Here is a 21,324-nt window from a genome sequence, read left to right as displayed (position 1 = left end):
GAGAGAGAGAGAGAGAGAGAGAGAGAGAGAATACCATCACCAACAATATTAATTTTTAGAGCCCTAACTTCATCACCAACAATATTAATTTTTAGAGCCCAAACTATAATGAAGAGATTGAGGGTTTAATTGATTATTTTGGTTTCTAGGAGGCATGCACATTGCATGTGTTTTATATACAACTAACGAAATTTAGGGTAGTTTTAATTCAATTATAAGAGAAATGTTGTGAAAACATCCATCTAGGGTTCAATGGAAATGCAAACAAATAGAGAAATCATATGAAGAAGATATATAGAGCATACAGACTTCCGTGTCACGTTATATGACTACGAGCGAAGGTCGCCATACGTAAAGATTACATAGAAGATTATATATAATATGTACTTAGCATGTTTCTTTCCTTTCTCATTCTTTTTTTTTTTTTTTTTTCAAAGAACATTTTTTATTGGAAAACATTTTCTTTACACCTCATGTTTTGTTTGGTAGGGTGGAGCCTAACACTTTAGACCCAAGCATAGCATGGGAGGGACCGCAAAAAACGTGTTTAACAAGTTTAAAATGTGTTTAAAATGTGTTTAAAACGGAGTTTTATTCGTTGTAAAAGTTTTAAACGTTGCACCAATAAAAATGCCCTTTAAAAACGGAGTTTGGCTAACTATGTTCCAAACCTCCCTGTCTAAAGAAAGATCAAACACCTACTATTAGTAGTGTTGTTATGATGCTAGGACAGTGATATAGCCACGCGGAATGGTATTTTAAAGTGTAAAGCTTAGTAGCATCAAAACACTACATCAACATTGAAACGTTACACTATAACCACTGCGATTAACCTCTTTCTCTGCTTAACTTATACATAGGCTCTATTTCTTTGGATGCAAAGCGAGTAAAGTATATTTTACGCAGATTTTAAAGTGGAAAATGGGATTTTACGCCTAAAGAAATAGAGCCATAGTGATAGATGACATGAAGTAACCAAGCTATATAGAGGGAGTGCCAATACACATTTATATATGAATTAACTTAGTTTGAGCAAAGGGTTTTCATTCCGTTCCATTGGGGGCTTATGGGCTGAGATGCATCAAGAAAGCCCAATTGGGCTTACTGTTTATGAACAAGCAAGATAACCCAATTAGGCTTATTGTTAACGACCAAGCAAGATAATCCGATTAGGCGTCTGGGTCACAATTATGAAAGATAATCCTTTTTTTTTTTTTTTGCCCAAAACAGTAAGAAAAGAGAGCACGAAAAGTCAAGGCAGTAAGAAATCGAAGATCTATGGAGCAGTGCGATTCGCTCTCAACTAAGATAATCCGATTAGCCTAATGAGGCACAAAGAAGCAAGATAACCTGATTGTGATTATGGGTCACAACCAAGCAAAGATTAGTCCATTAGTTTGATAGTTAATGAGCCTTTTGATTGCAAATAATGGTGACTAGCAATGCATCATCTTCCATCCACATTTCTTATGAGTCAATATTCACAATGCAACTAAGCTTCCAGCCTGTTAAAAAAAATCGATTACGTTTCTAAACTGACCGTGGACCTTGAGGAGTTGTTAAAGTAGCACACTTGAAGAGAATGGTGAGAAGTCTTAGTGCTTTTAGCCCAAAATAGAAGAGTACTAAGTGAATTTGGTCTCGTTGTCCTTTTAACACAAAAGCTAAGGAGAATATGAGTAAGAAAAGAGGGTTTCCTCTTAAAGAAAATGATTTCAAATGAATCTCTTTGGCCCCACATCTAAGGGGAAATTATATATGGACATTGGAAATTTGAACCATGGTTTCCAATTTCAACAGCAGCTACATAATAGAAAAAAAATACCAAGTAAAACTAAAAGTAATGCAAAGCAAAGATTGGGAAATAAAGAAACAAGGATAAGGATCCTAAATTCTGGTATTGTTTTTCTAACCAACAAAAATACACCAAAAAGATGTGAAGAAACCCCTTTTTATTTTCTAATAGCTTCAACAATAATATTTTGTTGTTTTAAACTATCCATTACAAAACCACTAATTAATGTATAAGAATTCATAGCACTAGGCCAAGAAGAATCAGGATAAGGGCAAAAAAGACCCCAAATTCTATGACTATAATACCTCATATATGTAATCTTCATGGCTCAGGCTGCATTTTTTCGCACTCCTCTCTTATTGACTGGAAAAGAACAGAGGAGAGATACCTTTCACCAAAGCTTGGGAAAACAACCTGCAATTTTATGAAGGTTTAGGCGTTTAAGCAAAAAAAATATCTGCAACATAAAAATATAGGCAAGTGTACATGTCTGTGTATACATGCATACATACAGGTGTATCACATATGTAACAAAGGCATACACAACTACACAAACATGTGTTGATATATGTATTTATGATTGCAGAACTTTATGTATGTTAAAAATCCTAGGGTTCGCATTTCAACGCACCCAACCAACCAACCAACCACCCTGTGTGTCTGTGGCTTGTGTGCCCTTAATTGTAGCAGAATGGTGGCTCCAGTATGAAATATGACATTTCATTCATTAATCAATTGATCCCCAACTCCAGCTTCATGTTCAATACTGGAATTTATTAGGGTCTGATCCTTCTAGAGTGAGCTGTTTCCACAGCTTAAGATTTGGAAAGGAAAAATATTTCTAAAATTTCTACTTTTTTAACACACGACAACTTGAACCAGCCCTACTCAATTTTTATTTAGAGGGGCCTTCAATTTGCCATGATATCCCTCTGACTTAACCATAATTATATTATTTTCATCTAAATTGTGGAAATAAAAAAATTTCCTAAGAAAAAAAATTATGTCAAAAATGTTTTTCTTGCAATCCAATCAGCGCCTTAGGCCCATTTGGAATGGAGGAAAATATTTTCTTGTGGAAAATTTTCTTAGAAAAGTTTTTTTTTCGACAATTTAGATGGAAATGATATGGTTATGACTTATTTAGTGGGTAGTCATTATAAATTTAAGGCCCCTGTGAAGTGCGGTGGTTCAAGTTGTTTTTTTTATTCATGTGCAAACAAACAATGAAAAAGCATAAAACTTTGGGAAAAAAAAATAATTTCCAAACTTTTCCAAAAAAAAAATCTCCCCAATCCAAACAAGGCCTTAGATAAGGATCAAGGAAATATTAATACATACTGTAATAAGTTTTCCAGCATTATCTGGTCTCTTTGCAACCTTGATAGCAGCAGCAGCTGCTGCTCCAGAAGAAATACCAACCTGCACAAGACATCAAGTTTCAAATAATGTGAGATTCAATATCAACAATGTTGATGTTTATAAAAATTGATGCAACTATAATGTGAGATTCAATACCAAAGAAAAGAAAATATGATGCAATGTTAATGTTTATCCGCAGAGTCAACCAAGCACCATCATGAGTCAGAGGCGAGTGCCTGACTGATGAGCCATTACCTGAGACGGATGATCGAGAGCATATTGTTGAGGATTGCCTTATCTTTGAGCCGATTGAGCAAATTGCTGAGCTTTTTGCTGACACTGTGGAGCTTGTTACGAAGATTGATCAGGAGGTCTTAGCATTTGCAGAGATGGGTTCAGCTGGACTAGATGAGACTATAAAGCGGAGTATTATTGAAAAATTTTGCCGAGGCTTGCTAGAGATTGACCTTATAGAGCATGGATTGATGCTACCCATGGCCATCACACCAGTGCAGGAGGAGTATGTTGCTATATTCCATGCCGTGTTACTTGGAGGTTCATTTCTTTACGGTCCTCCATGGACGATGTCTTCTATATCACTACGCTTGTGTTCCATACCACTTTCACAGATATCACGAGTGTTCTACGGCATTCGAGACTACGACGGATTGCGACTCCTGTTGCTTCAATGTGTCATCTATGTTTTTTATCCGGGCGGACTAGAACTCGAGGGCGAGTTCTTTTCAAGAGGAGGAGAATGATGCAGATGGTAGGCCCAATAAGAGGCATATTTGCCCATTAGTATTTATTTACATGTTTTAGTTTTCCATGTTATTTAGTTTCTAGGATTTTATTTCCATGTTTTTAGTTTTAGGGCTTTTATTTTCCATGGAATTTTATTTCCATCCCATTGCCTATATATAGGCTTCATTGTATTAGGAATTGAAAGTTTTGATGAATTAAAGATTTGATTGAGATTCTCCACTCTACAGCTTTCTCTTCTCCCCTAATTTCCTCTCTTCTCTACTCTTCTTCTTCCCTGCTTCTTCCTCTATTCTTCCCCTTCTCCTCCTTTCTCCCCTTTCTTCCATTTCTCTTCCTAGTCCTACATCCCTATAGGTTCTTTATTTATTGATTACTTCCCTAATCAATTTTTTTTTAAGATAACAGATTTTATTGGTAACAAACAGAATTACAGCGAGACTGTAAAATAATCGTCCATGGGATGAGGCATCCCAAAACAACGCTTACAGCAGCAATCCAAAAGTATCCCGCCCATAACTGATGAAGCTCCTGACCCTAATTGTTCTAAAGAACTATGATTACAGATGATCAGCTCCGGCAACGACGATCCTTCTTTAGCTAACCTGTCTGCTGGTTCATAGGCCGATCTCAGGCTATGCTGGAATTCTTGGTTATGAATGGAGCATATATCTCTGATTTCAGCAATGATTCCAGCTAGTTTCCACAGCCCCACCGATATTTTTGTCGCCCATGCCATAGCATTAGAAGAGTTGCCTTCGATGATTAGACGCCCATTCAAGGACCCAGTAAACGATCTCAAACCGCAAAGAAGAGGACTTAATTCCACCTCATTGGCATCACAAACTCCCACAAGTCCAGAGAAAGCTAAAAGAGTACACCCATTGTAATCATGAATATGCCTCTAATACCAGCACAACCCGAATTACCTTTGGAGCTTCCGTCAAAGTTCAGCTGCATCCAGTCATACGGGGAAGGCACCACTTTGGAGTAGGTCTATTATCCAAGCCTTTTTCCTGGATTATAATCCTCCAGTTTTTTTCAAAATATCCCTGTAATATTGATGGTGAAGCTTTTGTCGTACTTTGTCCAAAGGATTAGATCTATCTTGATATCTAACAATATCCTTCATAGTCTCCTCTTTCTCTTTGAAGATATGATTATTTCTTTCCTTCCATATATGTCATATCACCACGTACGGTACCAATTTCCAAAGAATTTTTCTTGACCTACGACAAAAGGCACACCTCCCCAATGAAGTATAATGTTCTTGATTGATCGTTGGAATACCAAAGCAATGCCAAAAGCTTTGATGATGTATCGCCAAAGTCGGTGAGCAAAGGGCCAATGAACCATTAGAATATCTATGAATTCCTCCACTTTTTTACAAAGAAGCACCACCACCTGGCGAGGCACAATTTTCTTTTTCTAAGTTGTTTGCACATGTTGATCCTATTTCTTTCGCTACCGTCCAAGCAAAAGCCCTCACTTGAAGAGGCTCAATCGATTTTCGAATTCTTGAGAAACGTGATTCTTTATTCTCCTCGCTAACCATGTTGAGAAAGGAGCGAACAGATAATGAACCTCGAGTATCTTGGATCCACACTTTTGTCAGTAAGAAAAGGGGAACAATATGGAGAAAAAAGAAGACCTAATAATGGCGCAAGACTAACTACTTCATAATTGGCTGCCACAATCTCAAACGAACAGAGCCTAAGCCTAATGACTCACTACAGGCCCCCATTCCCCTTCCTCTCCATAAGGTAATACACTCTAGCCCATCTACTGGTAACAAATATAGGATCGTAAATGCATGGCACAGATGAGACTCGCCTACGCAGAGATCTACCCAAAATCTCGCTTCCCTCCCCCTTTTGCCACATTAAATCTAACTAAGGAATCATACGATGACCTGGGATCCCATATAAACTTCCATGCACCCGAACCATAATCTATAGATAGGTTCCTACACTCCCACTCCCCCCAACCCCTCCCATACTTATCCCCAATGATTTTATGCCAAAGAGCTTCTTTCTCCTCCACATATCTCCATAACCATTTTTGCCCAATAAGGCTTTATTTCGCAATCCCATTCTTCCAATTCCAAAACCACCATATCTCCATAATCAGTAAATGAAACTATGGGATTTGCTAAGGTCCATCGCGAAAGGCTTTTCGCGGCTGGTCTGTCACACATCAGACCAGCCACCTCATGAATGGAGACAAAAGCTGTTGTCTTCATTCACGAGGTGGCTGGTCTGAAGAGCTACAGACCAGCCGCAAAAAGCCTTTTGCGATGGACGCTAGCAATTCCCTGAAACTATATATGTATATTATTGTTCTCTTTTCTGACATTGAGAAAGAGACAGCAAATACATTTTGCACCTCAGCTAGAGATCAACTTCTACACGGTATCAGAGCATCTCCCTGAATCATCAAAGACGACATTGGCTTCTACATCTTCATCATCACCCAATGAGGCCCTTGCTCTATCGCAGCTCTCCAACTTCGTCACCGATAAACTCACATCCAAAGTTTGAAGGTTTACACCCACTGGGCAAGGGCAAAATCACACCAATTTCTCGCAGCAAGGCTCTTGACATTCAGGCTCCGATTTTCAGCAAGGTCAAAACTTTCGACAAGGATCGAAAAACCGCATCATTTCAGCAACAAGGATTTCCATACCAATCCCCGAGAAGCCCTGAATCTAAATCACTTGAAGGTCTAAAGTGTCGGATTTGTCAGAAAGTAGGACATAATACCATAAGATGATGAACCGTTTCAATTTATCCTACGTTGATAAAGTGATACCCCAAGCATTGATCGCATTGGCTGTTACCCATCCCAATAACAATACTTAGTACATGGACACTGGTGTCACGTCTCATATCACTAATGAGCCACGTAATCTCTCTCAACTCAGTCCCTATATTGGATGTAACAAAGTAACGGTCGGTGATGGAAATAATCTGTCTATTACTCATGTTGGTAAATCTAGTTTATCGATTTAATTTGGATTACTGCCTCTAAAGGACATTCTTGTAGTTCCAAATATAAGAAATTTTTTATCGGTCATCTAGCTAACAAAGGATTTACCATGTGTGTTTGAATTCTCATCTGACTTCGTTGTTATAAAGAATTGAAAAAACGAGAAGGATTCTGGCAACAGACAAGCAGAGATCTCTATGCACTTGAATAAGGAGGCAAGCGTTACTCTAAAGTTTGGAAAAAAACTACGGTCTATTTGGCATCAACGACTTGGTCACCCTCACTTTAGAATAATTCAGCAACTTAGTAGGAGTAATCTGATTGATGTAGACAGTTGGAATAAGAAGCCCAATATTTGCAGTAGTTGTCAAATAGGCACAAGTTATAAAAATCTCATGTTCGGATAGAAATAAAATTGTTAATGCTATAATGATGAAAATCCCTTTAGATTTATGGGGACCAGCCCCAGTTACCTCAAATCAACAGATTAAATAATATGCCACTTTTTTATGATTGTACCAGATCTACTTTGTTTTATCCTCTGAAGAAGGAAACAGATTACTAAAAATGTTTTCTGCAATTTTTAAAAAAATAGTAAATATAAATTTGATGGGAAAATTAATTTTCTAGTGTGATGTTGGTAGTGAATTCTCCTGATGTGTGCATGACAGTGGTGGTGTAAATGGGTTAATTAGTGGATGGATGTGTGTTTATGGGTGTTAGTTATATAGCTTATGTGTTGTAGAGTTGTGGAAGTAGTTATTGCCTATGTTTATGTAAGTGGGTTGTGGGTGTAGTTATTTACTATGTGTTATGTAAGTGGGTTAATGGGATAGTGATGTGGCACTCCCTTTTGATTGTATTTAAGTAGTAGTAAATCAATGAAATAAAAGGAAGAGAATTTTATAGCAAAGGCAACTTTGTAGGAGAGTCATGGTTCCTCTCGATTTGAGCCACTAGGAGGTCCGGTTGCCTCGAATCAACCTCTCCCCCCCTCATTTCTATTTTCTTTTTGTTTATCTCCGTTACGGCCGATTAGGCACGCAACATCTCCTCTGCTGAGTTTGTTCACACATACCTGAGCAAATTGGATTTGCTGAGATAAAACATAGAAAGATACTTTAATTGGGTTTGACTATGCTATTCCATAGTGAAATCCCAAAACGGATTTGGGTAGACGCCGTCTCCACCGCTGTATTTTTTATTAATCGGATTTCCATTTTTAGTTCTCCATAAGCGGTCTCAATATCAGAAGCTCTTTGGTAAAGATTCAGACTATTAAAATATCAAGATGTTTGGGTGTAGATGTTTTCATTAGTTATAGCACCATGCAAACAAGTTTAGTCCCAAATCGTATCCTTGTGTGTTTTTTCGCTATAGTCCTCATCACAAGGAATATCGATGCTTGCATCCCTATGAATGACCATCTATATATCTCCATGCATGTCGTATTTGATGAATCTTTCTTTCCCTATGTTGATACAAATCTTTGTCTAGCATTGCACAGGTTCAAGGGGAGTTCACTTCTTAATGGGATGTCCAAGATTGGATTGTTCATTCATACCGAGACTCAATTTTTGCTTCCAGATCCCCTCCACAATAGCACTCGACTCCTCTGTTTCCGACTGATCCTGCAGTTCCATCTAATCAATCTCAGGATGGTGGCTAATCAACAAGATCGTACAGCTCCAGCCTTCCTTGAGACGCCATTATCTTCCAGAGAGATGCTTCCTTCTCCTCCCCGACAATAGGAGTCTACTACGCCTGTCAGCTGTTCCGTTTTGTCTTCGGGATTGCAACCACTGCCTGATACAGATATGGTTGTCCCTGCCACTACACCTATTGTCAACTGCCATTATTCCAATGCAACATCCCATGATTCCCATCTTTAAAAACATAGTTTTAAATTTCCGCCGAAATCCAAAATTCGAAATATTTCGGTGTTGGTTTGGACCGAAACTGTAAAGTACATTGAATCGGAAAAATAAAGGATTTCGCCGAAATTTCCCCGAAATTCCGATTTACAAAATTTCCACCGAAATTTTTAAAATTACCACCAAAATTTAATGATTTCCACCAAAATTTTATACATTTCCGTGGAAATTTAAGAAAAATGAAATTTTTATCAAGGTTTTACATGATTTCGGCTGAAATTTCCACCGAAACCGACATTGAAATCCTTGATTACAAGACCATGCGATGGTACTCGTCTCCCTAGGCTTTTACCATCACTTCTTGCCTCTACGGTTCAGACAAAGCGTGCTGAATTAATTGAACCCAAGAAGAGTCATCATTCTGCTCTCAACGAACCAAAATGGTTTCACCATGCAAGAACTTTCAGCTATTCACGCCGATTCTACATGGGAATCGGTTCCTCAATCTCCTGAGATGAATGTTGTTGGTTGCCGATAGGAGCCCCAAGCGGTATAATGCTGATCTGTTCTTGCCAAAGCGTTTACTCAAATTCTAGTATCGATTTCAATTAAACTTTTAGTCAAGTTATTAACTGGCAACCATTCATGTTGTTTTGCTTATTTGCCATAATGCATAGTTGATCTCTTTGGTCGATAGATGTTAAAAATGCATTCCTCCATGGTGATGTGAAACATATTGCCTACATGGAACAGCAACCAGGCTCTGTTAGCTCCCGTTTTCCCAATCATGTTTGTCGCTTAAAGAAGGCCCTTTATGGACCCAAACATGCCCTAGAGCTACCTTTGATAAGTTCAGCCTTTTTCTCTGGTAATCAAGCTTATTCTACAGTAAGGCGGGCTCTTCGATGTTTATCTTCCACCATGCCTTTGATGTGCTTCTTTTAGTGGTTTTTATGTGGATGATATCATTGCCACGGGGAACAACCCTTCCGTGTTGCATGCTCTTATTCATCAACTTGGACAGGTGTTTGATATGAAGGAACTCGGTCCCCTGCATTATTTTATAGGCATCGTAGTGCACTGGCATTCTTTCGGGCTATGCCATATAGGCGTGCAACTCGGGTCGGGTTCAACCCGAAAAAAGGTTGGGTTGAGTTCGGGTTGACTTTTCCCAACCCGGGTTGAGATCGGGACGGGTTCGGTTGAGGATTTGGCAACCCGACCCAAGTATAACCCGGCATTTTTTATGATTTTTTTATTTTTTAGGCTTAAAAACTCGGGTTGGGTTGGGTTGAAGTCGATTCGGGTCAGGTCAGGTTCGGGTTGGAAAGCTGGGTTCCACGGGTCGGGTCGGGTTGGACCTCGTCGAGTTGGAAATCGGGTCAAGTTGGGTTCGGGTTGGAAAAATGGGTTCCTCGGGTTGGCCTCAACCCGACCCAACTCGGCCCAAGTTGCACCCCTAATGCCGTACGGCCCATACACAAACCAAGTACACTTTATATCTCCTTTCGCGGGCTAACATGATTGGCTGCATAGCTGTAGCAATTCCAGTGGCCACCAAACATGATCTTTTATATCCATGCGAGCCTCTTCATGATCCCTCAGAATATAGCAGTATTGTCGGAGCTCGTCAGTACCTCACCCTAACAAGCTTGGGCGTTTCCGTAGTCAACCTTGCACTTTTGTGTATGCATGTTCTTACTCAAGCGCCCTACAGGGAGTCAAGCATATACTCTGGTATGTTCACGTCATTATTTCGTTTGATGCTCAAATTCTCTCTACTAGTACTCTAGATCTTTATGGGTTCTCTGAAGCATGCTAGATTGGGTGTCTGAACACACGTCATTCTGTTAAATAACGTGTAAGGGTAGTTTAGGCATTACTTGTATTGTAAAGGGTATTATTGTCATTGTACACATGTTGCCCTATTTGGATTTTGGGCCTATATATACATCATTTACATGAGGAGCTGCCTTAGTGGAGACTCACCATCCTCTTTACTCCTCTCCTCCTTCCACTCTTACCTTATCTCCATTTCTAACACATTCTACTACCAGCTATTGTACTTTTCTTGTCTCAATTGTATCTCTTAGAGTGCCAAGAAACAATCTAGTGGCTTGCTCTCTATGAAGCACGGGTACGAGTACGGGTGCGGGTACGACACGACACGGGTACGTGGATACGTGACTTGCCAAAAAAACCGGGTGCGGGTACGTTCGGGTACGCCGAATATAATAATATATTTTAATATTTTATTATATATTTATAAAAATTAAAAAAAATAATTGTAGAGCAATCAAATAACAATAACATCACCAAAATGAAAAATTCTAATATTACTCTTCATTTCATAAGTGATTAAGTTTCATATTTCATAACATGAGGCATCAATACATCATTCAGTAGAAAAAAAAGTTTGTCGCCAGTGCGTTGACCAGTGTGTTGACCAGTGCCTGACAAGAAGAATAATTTTTAGAGACCAAATTATGAGATTTTTTTTTTATCGGACTTTTGGGATTTAATAATGTTTGGACATAATAGATTTTATGAATTTTTAAATTTTGAAAAATACCCCACCGTTTGGAAGTTAAGAAAGTTAAAATTTTGACCCGACCCTTTTTCTTCGAATTTTGTACTAGAACAGGAGAGTTGACTTTTTTTCTTTTTAGATTTGGGTCTTGAAACTATTTTTAATAAATCCAAATGGGGGGTATTCCGTTATTTACATGTAAATCTTAAGTAACATTTACTTAAATGGTTTACATGTAAATACCGAGTGCAGGAAATGAGAGAGAAGTACAGGAGAGGAAAGAGAAGCAGCAGGAACAAGCAGGACGTGTCGGGTACGCGTGGGTGCGCACCCAACTACCAAAATTGGTTTTTTCTTCCTTATTAAAATGGGGTATGTACCTAGGACGTACCCGGACGTACCCGCACCCCATACGTGTCGGCTAAGGGTGCAGGAGCCCCGGGAGAGCACCCGTGCTTCCTAGCTTGCTCTAGTGTTGAGCCTCGATATCGCTCCATTTTTTCTTTTGAATGGCCATAGATATCGCTCCATAGACTCTACAACAGCCAAATTACTTGGTTGTCTTACATAACAACCGATTTTGGGTTTTTTTTTTTTTTTTTTTTTAAATGGGCTAACCAATATTGGCATTCATCTTTCCAGGACACCTAACTTTTCCATGACAATATTTGTCCTCTTCATCTCTCAGTCAACCACGTGTTTCATGCAGACAAGAAACATATCGAGTTGGACTATCACTTTGTTCATGAAAACGTTGAATTGAGATCGTTGGTCACATGGTTTTTTTTCCTCCCCATTGCAACTTGCTGATATTTCCACCAAACCACTTGCTAAGCAGCCTTCTCATACACATCGCAATACATTGGTTGTTCATATACTCACCATTACAAAGTTGAGGGAGAGTGTAGACACAACCAGTCAATGTGATCACAGCAACAGATTAAAATAATCACGGTTGTCAGAACAGCCACTTAGCATTTCTGAATTGTGAATACTGTGTAATCCTTTACATTCTTTGTTGATTAGTTTCCTGATCAGCAAAAGAAACCATCTCATTGTAGACATTATATATATATATATATATATGGGCATTGCTAGCGTCCATCGTAAAAGGCATTTCGCGGCTGGTCTGTCGCACGTCAGACCAGGCACCTCGCGAATGAAGACAACAGTTTTTGTCTCCATATATGTCTGTGTGTGTGTGTTACTGTTCTCTTCTCTTTTCTCACATTGAGAAAGAGAGCCAATACGGTTTAAACCTCAGCTAGAGCCCAGTTTGTATAGGGATATGAGATTTCATGCTTTACATATCTGCAAAGATATATACATGATGATACAAACAGGGTAGCATGCGTGTAGATATGTACCCAACATAGATATGTACGCACATGCATTTATATATGATAGACAACTAATGCGTAATATGTAAGGATTTCCAATGTAGTACAAATGTTAATGCATGATACTTACCAACAAGCCTTCTTGGAGAGCCAATTGCTTTGCAGTCTCAACAGCTTCATCGCTTGAGATCTGTAATAGGCAAGCAAGACATGGTGGATCAAACTTTCATAAAAAGATGCAAATGAATGAGAAATATAAGGAACCTAACTTGTAAATATATAAGCATGAAATTACAAAGCATATTTTTACTAAGGGGGTGAGTGAAGCTCAATTAAAAATGTCCATCCTAGCATCCACCCTAAAAAATAATGGTGTGCATGTATAAAGAGACAGGTGGAGAAAATGTAGTTGCGCAAAGAAACGTAATGTATTCATGTCCCTTGTAGGTGGGACAAAAATTAATCATTCTAAAAGGAACTAAAGTGTTCACTCCATATTTTTCCAGAGAAAAAATAAGGGTGGGGAAGAGAATAGGGAGAAGTCACTCATTCAATATCCATAGCATTCATTTGCCGGATCCCAATGCTGATAGGCACCCCTCCACACCCCACCAATGGGAAAATCAGAGGCATCAAGAAATCACTTGTTTAATATCCATAGCATTCATTTGCCGGACCTCAATGTTGATAGGCACCCCTCCACACCTCACCAATGGGAAAATCAGAGGCATCAAGAAATCACTTGTTTAATATCCATAGCATTCATTTGCCGGACCCAATGCTGATAGGCAACCCCCCACCCCACCCTAGGGACGCTCCTTATCCTCCAACTAGAAAGAGAGAGATATTTGGGCCTTGGCTCATCCTCAGCAGGACCCAACAGAAGAATGCTTTGGATCTTTGCACAAGTGGTCCCACGCGTGGTTTCAAATTTCAGTTTCGGTACGCGTTTCGGTCCTCACCGAAACCGAAATTTTGAAATTTCGGACAAAATCGAATAAAATAATATTTTGTCATGTACAAAATTTCAGCCGAAAGTCCAAAATTTGGTAATTTAGGGAAGATATTAAATAATAATAAAAATCGAGATCTTTGGGTTAAATCCCTTAAATTTGGTAATTTAGGGACGAAATTTCAGGATTAGCGAAATTTCGACCAAATTTTCAAATTTTCGGTCGAAATACAAGACCGTTTCGGGTATGTGTGATTTCGATTTCAGTCTCGACTGAAACCTGAAATTTAGGTCCGAAATTTCAGATTTCAGTAGAAATTTAAAACCATGGTCCCACACACTTCTTTTTCTATGTAACGATATGGACAGGAACCGTATAATTCCCTAATAATCATGAGAATTATCATACAAATGCACAATAACTAATAGAATAAAATATCAGACCTCTATGACTTCATCAAGTACTTCGTCATCTAAATTCCTTGGTACAAAACCTGCTCCAATACCCTGAATCTTGTGCGGACCTGCATGCTTGACATTGCAATTGCAGAACAAAAAAAGTTACACAAAACAAAGCTTCTAGAACACTTTGCTAATGTTAAAAAAGAAAAAGGAAGTAAACCGGCCAAAAGTTTTCGCTCTTTTTGGACCTTGATGTGTCACTTTTTGAATATTTGTTCCAATCAATAAATATTTTTTCACATGTTCAAAAGGAGGAAAAAATGAGCCAGAAAAAAAAAATCCTTTACCAGGCTTTCCTCCTGAAAGTATGTTGCTTTCCGAAGGCTCCACCCCAATAACCTGGCATCACATGGTCAATGTAATAATATGAAAGGATAAGGAGTATAAAAATCCAGAAGCTTCCCATACAGAACCAACATATCTTAAAAAAAATTAAAAGTTGAGCATATTATACAAAATCAAGCAAGTCCTAGAACGATAGGTACCTTTATGTTAGGATTTTTATTTTTAAGAAAGCGACCAACACCAGTAATAGTTCCACCAGTTCCAATCCCTGCAATGAATATATCCACCTTCCCTCTCGTATCCTCCCAGATTTCCGGACCAGTTGTCTCATAATGTATCTGCATCGAACATGTGAAACTACCAATTACTCCAAAAGCTTAAGCTGTTGGAGATGGCGTTATTTAATCTTTTATACTTTTAACACTCCCCCTCACGTGTGGCCCCTCTTTTTTTGGGTTGGCCTACACGTGGCACATGTGGCCCGCCCCTCTTTTGGGTTGGCCATTGCATGTAGGTTTTTAATATGAAGAAGTTTTGAACTCAGGACCTTTTGCTTTGATACCATGTGAAACTACCACTTACTCCAAAAGCTTAAGCTGTTGGAGATGGCGTTATTTAATCTTTTAATCTTTAACAGAACATATAAAGGGAAATTCAAATGTATAAAGTCAAGAACAAATACTTTGGGGTTTATTTCCCCTTTTGAAGTAGCCTCTAGTTCTATCTTCACCTTTGGATTTGCAGGATTGTCAAATTGCTGAAGCATGTATGCATTGGGGGTCTTGTTCAAAATCTCTTCAGCCTTTTGAACTGCCCCCTTCATGCCCTTAGCTGAATCTGTAAGAACGAGCTCCGCTCCAAATGCTTTTAGAAGTACCCGTCGTTCCATACTCATTGATGCAGGCATTGTTAAGATCAGCTTATATCCTTTCGCGGCAGCAATAAATGCAAGCCCAATCCCTGTGTTCCCACTTGTTGGTTCCACCAGAATACTCTAGAAAACATAGAAGTGAAAAGTGCTCTCTCAACATACCATCAGATAAATCATGACTCAAATGTAAAAAACAATCCACACCATTTAAAAAAAAATTGTACAAATCAATCCATACTACATTTTTCAGTTTTCCTACTTGTATGTGTTTCCACTTGTTGGTTTTGGTTCCAGTAAAACACCCTCAACAACAAAGAAGTGAGAAGTGATATCTCAACAAAAGTAGCAGATAGACCATGACTCAAATGTAAAAACAATCCATACTACATTTTTTCAGTTTTGCTAATTTTTCTCTATTTTACAATTTTTTCTCTCTTTTTTAATGATTTTTTTTTTCTATTTCACAATTTTTTTTTCAAAATGGGCTTGCGCATAGAAAACACACCAGGAAGAATTAAATTCAAAAGCTCCTTTCCATCATTAAACTCAAAATTAAATATGAAAGAAAGTAAAATACATATCAAGGAGAGCTGTAACTAATTTTTTCACCTTCCCGGGTGTTATAGCTCCCTTCTGTTCTGCATCAGCAATCATACTGTAACCTATCCTGAATATAAGGTTGGATGAGCGACATTGTACTCCTCCTGTCAACTTCATCTGAAAGGAAATCGAAATACATATATATATGTCTTACCTGTCCTTGACGCTGCAACAAGGCTCCATGATCTCAAGCTTGGCAGCAATATTTGCAACAGATCCCTTTACAATATTATTCAGATATACCATTGGCGTCTTCCCTATAAGCTGTTGCAAAGCAATTGTTAACACATCAAGAAAGCTCAAGGATTTTTTTGTAGGATATTTAGAGGTTAAACTGTTGTTTTGAGCTCTGAGGGTCTATGAAAAGAACTCCAAATAAAGTGGTTCAGTTTCCTTCTTCATTGGACCATATAAACATTGGTCAAAACATCACAACAACAGAAATAAGTCACCACTTTCAAGAATTAGAAGTATAATCCTCTACTTCCATCATATCATATTGATTCACTGAATAAACAGAAGCAACAAAATTTTAAATAATCGAGATCAACTTGATAATTTTCCTTATTCGACTCAGTATAGTGGATGAAAAATATGGTAAATTACTTCAAGTTGATGAAAATATGCAAAAAGCAATGACAAAGATGAATACTAATTATTAGAAATACACAAATAAAATAAGGGCCTGTTTGGATACCTCATATTTTGTATTTGGAATTGGAATTGAGTTTTGAATGCAAAATGAATAGATCCGCCAGCTCATGTTGAGGAGAGAGAGAGGGAAGGGGGTACTTCCTACTGGAGGGGAGGGGTTGAGGAGCAAAGAGGGTGAAGGAAACTGCCAGATCTGTGGATTTCCAATTACTTATTTCCATAGCATATTTGGAAATCTGATTTTTTTTCACTGTCAGTCGCTGATTTGGAAATCCAAGGATTTGATCAAGATCCAAATCACAACGCAAAATGGGCTGCAAATGTGAGAAATCCAAATCAAAATCTTCTCGGCATCCAAACGGCCCCTAAGTGTAGGAAAATAGAGCAGAAGAAAGATCTGTTCGTCACAGCCCCTTTATCCTCTCCAATACCATTGCCACCTCTTCTCCCCATTTTTATGCCCACACTGGCAAACTCCGCTACCCTCAGCACGGCACTTGATGGAAGCTTACAAGCTCTACAATAGGTGTTCAGACTTCAGAAGGCCATGGATATAATGAAACCAATGAGGCTGTTGGAAACCTCACTGCAACATGTACAGTGTAGATAAGAAACTTCACAAGAATAAGGTGTTCATTATATTCTTAAAGTGGTGTAACCATAAATCTATGGGTGGAATTTTTTTTCATTTACACTTTGTTTTGTATTCTATTTAGAAATACAAAAAATAACCCTATTACTCGGTTAAATTTATGAAAAAGTGCCATCCCTATATATATATATATATGAGAAAAGTGTAGCTACACCAATGGCTTAAAATACAGTGGGCCCCACATTGTTTGCGTGATGCAAACCATTCATTTGATGGGCCCTCACATAGATAGGGTGTGCCCAAAAAATCCGCTCCATAGGATCATCCCAACCCTACGATTTGTGGAGGCAAAAATGGACGTGTAAAAACCTTCACAAATCTGTCCATTTTTGCCTCCACAGTTTGAAGGGTTGGGATCATCCAATGGAGCTGATTTTTTGGGCACACCCTATCAATGTGAAATAATGTGGGCCCACTGTATTTTAAGCCGTCGGTGTAGCTAAGTTAGCTACACGTATGTGTAGCTTCACTTAACTCTATATATATATATATATATATAACACTAGCTTATACTTGATTTAATCCTATCCCTTCATCTAAACTTCTAAAGAAACCTAATAAAAAATCTCAAAATACTATTCACGCTTACAATGATAGACCCAACCGATAACCACTTAAAACAACTTAAGTATAACTTTTATAATGCCTAAACTAGGAATAGTCTAAAAATCAAAATAAAACCCGACTTGATGGGTTTGTTCTCCACAGGGATAGAAATCCCTAGATGAGTTGTTCCTAGGATCGGCTATCCTGCTTGGATAGTTTAATGTTCAGATTATATCGACAATTGTTCACCGATTTTTTTCAAGTAATATTATATGTAAGAATAAAGGCTGGTGTGAACATGGATGTAGGATAGCAAGTCTCTCCAAGGATAAAGTAACCCCATTTTGCTATCCCCATGGAGAACGGCCCCAATAGAACCATATGACGTAAAAAACTCTAGTTAAATCAAAACACATGCAATTGAAAGGAGCATTGATGTAGGATAGTTTCTTTGGGTTCCCCAGCTTAGAAGTGGTTAGTTACGTACCTACCTACTTACGTACGTACGTACATACATACATATATCAAACCCTACCTTATACTTGATTTTATCCTAGCCCTTCATCTTGGCTTCAAAAAAAACCTACTATTCGCTCTTTGCAATGATAGACCAAACAGATAACCACTTAAAACAACTTAGGTATAACTTTTATAATACCTAAACTAGGGGTAGTATAAAAAAATTAAAAAAAAAACCAACTTAATGGGGCTGTTCTCCACAGAGATAGAAATCCTTGGAGAAGTTGTTCCTAGGATTGGCTATCTGCTATCCGGCTTGGATAGTTTAATGTTGAAATTCTCTTGACTACTTTTCACCAATTTTTTTCCGGTAACATTTCATCTAAGAATAAAGTTTGACGTGAACTGAGGATAGCAAGTCTGCCCAAGGATAAAATAAACCTCAGCTTGCTATCTCAATGGAGAACAGCCCCGATAGAACCCTATGACCCAAACAACTCTCCTTACTCAATAAAAAATTGCTACCAAGGATAGGACTACATGTACAAGTCACTTAAAGTTGCCATCAATAAAAAATTAAATAGCCTTTGCAGAAATTAAATAGCCTTTGTATCTTCTGCATTTCTTTTCCTACTTTCTCTGAGTCCGCACATGAATGATTGAAACTACTGCATCATCTACCATGAAGTCTTCCACAAAACTTGAAGTTGAATGCATATCAGTGGCAATACAATTTCTCAGAAAAAAGAAATCAAAGTAAGTAAAATATAATTTGGAACAAGAAAGGATTTATATGAACAGCCTTAACTAAAACCCAAATTTCTATTTCCAATGCATATATTTTATTTAAGTTTCGAATTTCATAAAATTTCGAATGAAAACATATCTATGCAAAAAAAAAAAAAAATGGAAGAAAAAAGAACGGATTGAAATGCTAAAATTGAAACCCTAGAAGCATATCTTTAAATTCCTATAGATACAATCATTCTCCAACAAAGAACCAATATAAAAAAACAGAAGTAATGAAAAAATGAAACAATTTTCGTATTGTATCTCAAATTTCTCAACAAAATTCCAAAATCCAAAACATGGGTTAAATTAATTAGAATTTCCCAAGAATTCCAAAATCCTTGCTCAAAATTCCAGGTAAACTTCTATCTTCAGAAAAAAAACACTAGAACTCATACAAAATGCACAAACACAAGGAATAAAAAGGGAAATAAACAAACTAACTAATAACACTCAAAAATCCCAACAAAACAAATAAAACCCAAACTAAAATTTCCATGAATTTGTAGAGAAAATGTTATCCTTAAATTTTATAACCTGTGTGACATCTTCTGCGATGTTGAGACCTTCTATCTCTGTCTGGGGTTTGACAGAAACCGCTTTGCAATGAATAGGGAAAGAAACTGAGAATTTTCTACCGTTTGGTGGAGATTTCTTGAGATTTCGTGGTGAAAAGCTTCGAGATTGGTTGAATGAGGGATTTTTTTCCTGAGAAAACCCTAATCTGGATTGAGGAAATGATGTCAACGTATTGGAGAGAAGAGAAGCCATTGTTTAGTCTGCAAAAACCCCAAAACTCTTTTGTTTGAGAGCGATACGAATATATGATCCCTGAGATTTATAATTTGGAAAGGGAGATGATATTTTCACCCCCTGCATTACGTACACACCCCCCCTTATAACCTGATTTGAAGTGAAAAGTGGGCAACTTTTTGTCAAATTACGTTATTAGGGGGCGTGTAAGCACTGCAGGTGGGTGAAAATATCATCACCCTTTGGGAATTGATATGTTAACCTCCCATTTCTTAGCTGTGTACCAGCACCCCCTCTAATGTATTTATGACTATTTTTCTACACTATTAAGGGAGTGGACAAGTAGAACATGAACCTCTTCTGTTGAATACGGCACTACTCCCTTTCGTTGACTGCTAGTGTTGCTACCCATCAAATTGGTGCAACTCGGGTCATCAACTTGGTGCAACTCAGGTCGGGTCGGGCTCGCAGTCGGGTTCGGGTTGAGGGTTTGGCAACCCGACCTGAGTGTAATTATATTTTTTTAAGCTTAAAAACTCGGGTTGGGTCGGTTTGGAAAAAAAGGTTCCTCAGGTCGGGTTGGGTTGAACCTTGTCGGGTCGGGTTCGGTTTGGAAATTGGGTTCCTCGGGTGACTCTAATCTTTTTTTTCACCGTAATATTGTTTATTAAAATGAGGTGTGTCATTATTAAAAAAAAGAATGATATCATTTCCTTCATGGGATTTATCGACAGCATATTATCTTATCTTGGTAAGATAAGATGATAATTAATGAGATTTTATACCGGGAAAGCCCACTACTCTTCAAATGATGATAAGATAAGATGATAATTAATGAGATTTTATATGGTGAAAGCCCACTAACTCTTCAAATGATGATCCAAACCGATCTTTTATTTGGGCCACAAATTAAGATCATGTCTATACGATGATGACCTACGGATCTGTAAAAACCTCTCCGCAAAATTACCTAGCAAATTCAGCTCTGTTTGGTTGCAAAAAGTAGGGAAGACGGCTGAGCATTTCTAGGAATATGAAATACCAAATGTTGTTTGTTTGTCATTTTTTAGCTCAAATCCCATTGGACTACTAGACATAGAAGAGACATCATTATTAGCTTTTTGCTTAGGTGGCGCCTATGTGGCGGGATTGTCCCCTCCCCTACTTTTCCAATGCCAAACCTTGTTTTTGGTAAATTTTAGAGGGGAGAAGAGTAGAATATGATATGCCATGTGTAATCATTACTTTTTTCTCTCTTTCTCTCTCCTCTACTATTTATTTTGTTAATGACACCCCTCCATTCTCCCACATGCTTTGACATCTAACCAAACACACTACCAAAATTCCCCTCTAATCTTCTCTTAGACAAGTCTACACATATCCCACCCATGTCACCTCCTTGTTGACTACTACTTCCACTAAAATCTCATCTAACCAAACAGAGGAGAAGCTACGAGGGAAAAAGAAGACAGATATATGAATTCCATTAAACAAGAATGGTGTAACCAGTGAGGAGTGACTATGTATTCTGTTAAACAAGATGAAGAATTTTGGAGATTTTCACTAATCTTGGATGATTTACATTAAGCACAAGGAGTGTTTTTATAGAACACTCGAATGATAAACATAGAAAGGAGATCAAGATAAGTA

The 21,324-nt window shown here is 38.0% G+C and overlaps 1 protein-coding gene across 1 annotated transcript; it reads right to left on the bottom strand.

The window, feature by feature from the left end:
• Positions 1–1,933: 1,933 nt before the first annotated feature.
• Positions 1,934–19,741, bottom strand: LOC143862373 (cysteine synthase-like). Its single transcript, XM_077373413.1, has 10 exons — positions 19,459–19,741; positions 15,976–16,085; positions 15,831–15,888; positions 15,081–15,344; positions 14,551–14,688; positions 14,353–14,404; positions 14,048–14,127; positions 12,782–12,841; positions 3,137–3,217; positions 1,934–2,209 (listed from the first exon to the last, which is right to left on the bottom strand). The coding sequence occupies exons 1-10, from the start codon at positions 19,690–19,692 to the stop codon at positions 2,117–2,119; spliced, it is 1,170 nt and encodes a 389-aa protein (XP_077229528.1). The 5' UTR covers positions 19,693–19,741; the 3' UTR covers positions 1,934–2,116.
• Between the last annotated feature and the right edge of the window lie 1,583 nt (positions 19,742–21,324).

Source organism: Tasmannia lanceolata, unplaced genomic scaffold, assembly GCF_043159265.1.
Source record: "Tasmannia lanceolata isolate RefF3 unplaced genomic scaffold, GAP_Taslan_0.1 ptg000037l, whole genome shotgun sequence".
Taxonomy (NCBI): Eukaryota; Viridiplantae; Streptophyta; class Magnoliopsida; order Canellales; family Winteraceae; genus Tasmannia; species Tasmannia lanceolata.
Note: the sequence above shows the minus strand (reverse complement) of the source record. Positions and strands in the feature narration are given on the sequence as shown.